The 2530-nt window shown below is 60.9% G+C and overlaps 1 protein-coding gene across 1 annotated transcript in view; it reads right to left on the bottom strand.

The window, feature by feature from the left end:
* Window positions 1-1403, bottom strand: part of LOC107307479 (glutamate receptor ionotropic, NMDA 2D-like) — a gene marked incomplete at its 3' end in the record, with an annotated part of 35579 nt that extends 34176 nt beyond the window's left edge. The window contains exon 1 of the mRNA XM_032441830.1: window positions 428-1403. Within this exon, the coding sequence (XP_032297721.1) occupies window positions 428-811 (384 nt within the window). The remainder of the gene's footprint in view (window positions 1-427) is intronic.
* Between the last annotated feature and the right edge of the window lie 1127 nt (window positions 1404-2530).

Here is a 2530-nt window from a genome sequence, read left to right as displayed (position 1 = left end):
CCCCATAGGAGCCCCATACATCCCCACAGACCCCCATACATCCCCATAGACCCCCATAGGAGCCCCACAGACCCCCATAGGAGCCCCATACATCCCCATAGACCCCCATACATCCCCATAGACCCCCATATTAGCCCCATAGAGACCCATAGAGACCCTTAGAGACCCATAGGGACCCATATTAGCCCCATAGAGACCCATAGATCCCCATAGAGACCCATAGAGACCCATAGGGATCCACAGAGACCCATAGGGATCCACAGAGACCCATAGAGACCCCATAGAGACCCATAGACCCCATAGGGACCCCATAGAGACCCCATAGACCCCACAGAGACCCATCGAGACCCCATAGGGACCCATAGAGACCCATATTAGCCCCATAGAGACCCATAGAGACCCATAGACCCCCATATCCCCCCCTTACCTTGGGCGCCATGACAGTGGCCGCCCCCCCGCTGACTCCCACTATGGGCACCGCGGCCTGAGCCGACACAAAGTCCAAGATATGGGCCACGGCCTCGGCTCCGGCCTTGTCGTCAAACACCACCCCGTGCAGCTTTAACGACGACAACAGGTCACATAACCGGACCAATAAACTCCTGGGATCCCCTTCGTCCATCCTTAAAGGTACCGGAGTCACCCCCGGTGGGAACGGAGGGTTTAAAAGATCGCTCGGGATCGGGGATCCGCGTAACACTATGGCGACGTTTAATGGCGGCCGCTTCACTTCCGGGAAAGGCCCCGCGCACGAGAGAGTGAAAGCGAGGAAAGCAGGAAGGAGGGGGATAGAGCGGCTCCATGGGGTCATCGCAGACACAGCGCCGCCTGGAGGACCGGAGGGGAATTGCAGTGTTAGTTAAAGGGGGGGGCGGAAGTTGCCGAGGGGTGACGGAGATTCACGAGGGCGAATATAAGGGAGACAATGGGGAGACGGAGATTGCCGAGGGGAGCCGAAGGTTGCCGAGGGAACCCGAGGGTTGCCGAAGGGAGCCGAAAGTTGCCGAGGGCAGCCAATGGGAGCCAATGGGGACCCGAAGGTTGCCGAGGGCAGCCGAAAGTTGCCGAGGGGAGACAATGGGAACCAATGGGGACACGAAGGTTGCCGAAGGGAGCCGAGGGTTGCCGAGGGGACCCGAAGGTTGCCGAAAGGAGCCGAAGGTTGCCGAGGGCAGTTAATGGGAGCCAATGGGACACGAAGGTTGCCGATGGGACCCGAGAGCAACCCGAAGGCAGCCAATGGGGAGGCGGAAATTGCCGAGGGGAGCCGAAGGTTGCCGAGGGGACCCGAGGGCAGTTAATGGGAGCCGAAGGTTGCCGAGGGGACCCGAGGGTTGCCGAAGGGAGCCGAAGGTTGCCGAGGGCAGTTAATGGGAGCCAATGGGGACCCGAAGGTTGCCGAAGGCAGCCAATGGGAGCCAATGGGGACCCGAGGGTTGCCGAGGGGAGCCGAAAGTTGCCGAGGAGACCCGAGGGTTGCCGATGGGAGCCGAAGGTTGCCGAGGGCAGCCAATGGGAGCCAATGGGGACACGAAGGTTGCCGAAGGGAGCCAAGGGTTGCCGAGGGGACCCGAAGGTTGCCGAGGGGAGCCGATGGAACCCGAGGGCAAACATAAGGCAGCCAATGGGACACGAAGGTTGCCGAGAGCAGCCGATAAGACCCGAAGGTTGCCGATGGGACCCGAGGGTTGCCGAGGGGAGCCGAGGGCAATCGAGGGCACCGAATGGCACCCAAAGGCACCCATAGCATAGAGCTGCCCCATAGCATCACCCCATAGAGCTGCCCCATAGCATCACCCCATGGTGTCACCCCATAGAGCTGCCCCATGGCTGCCCCATAGCACCCCACAGCGCCCCATAGCACCCCACAGCCCCCAAAAGCTGCCCTATAGCGCCCCATAGTACCCCATAGCTGCCCCACAGCACCCATAGCTGCCCCATAGCTACCCCATAGCAACCCATAGCTGCCCCACAGCGCCCCATATAGCTTGCCTCACAAGCCGCCCCATCAGAAGCCCCATCAGCCCCAATAGCCTGCCCATAGCACCCCATAGCTGGCCCATAGCTTTGCCTTCCACAGCACCCATAGCCTGTCCCCCACAGCCCCCCATAGTCACCCCATAGCCACACGCTCATAGCCCGGCCCCATAGCACCCCAATACTGCCCCATAGCAAGCCCCATACGCACCATAGCCGACCCATAGCACCCCTAGCATCCCCATACGCGCCCATAGCTGCCCCGCACAGCACACAGTAGCTGCCCCAAAGCCCCCATAGCATCCCCATAGCAACTCATCAAGCCACCCCATAGCACCCCACTAGCTTAGTCACATAAGCCCCCTACACCCCACAGAGCCCCCATATTTGCTGCTCCACAGTCCCCCATCTGCACTTAGCCGATCCATGCGCCCATCTATGCTGCCCCATAGCAACCATAGACGCTGCCCCATTAGACGCTCCCATGCTCCCCCATAGAGCCTCATCGCCCCCCACTAGCCGCCCCTAAAAACGCTGTTAAAAAAGGGGCCTC

The sequence above is a fragment of the Coturnix japonica genome, unplaced genomic scaffold (assembly GCF_001577835.2).
Source record: "Coturnix japonica isolate 7356 unplaced genomic scaffold, Coturnix japonica 2.1 chrUnrandom617, whole genome shotgun sequence".
Taxonomy (NCBI): domain Eukaryota; kingdom Metazoa; phylum Chordata; class Aves; order Galliformes; family Phasianidae; genus Coturnix; species Coturnix japonica.
Note: the sequence above shows the minus strand (reverse complement) of the source record. Positions and strands in the feature narration are given on the sequence as shown.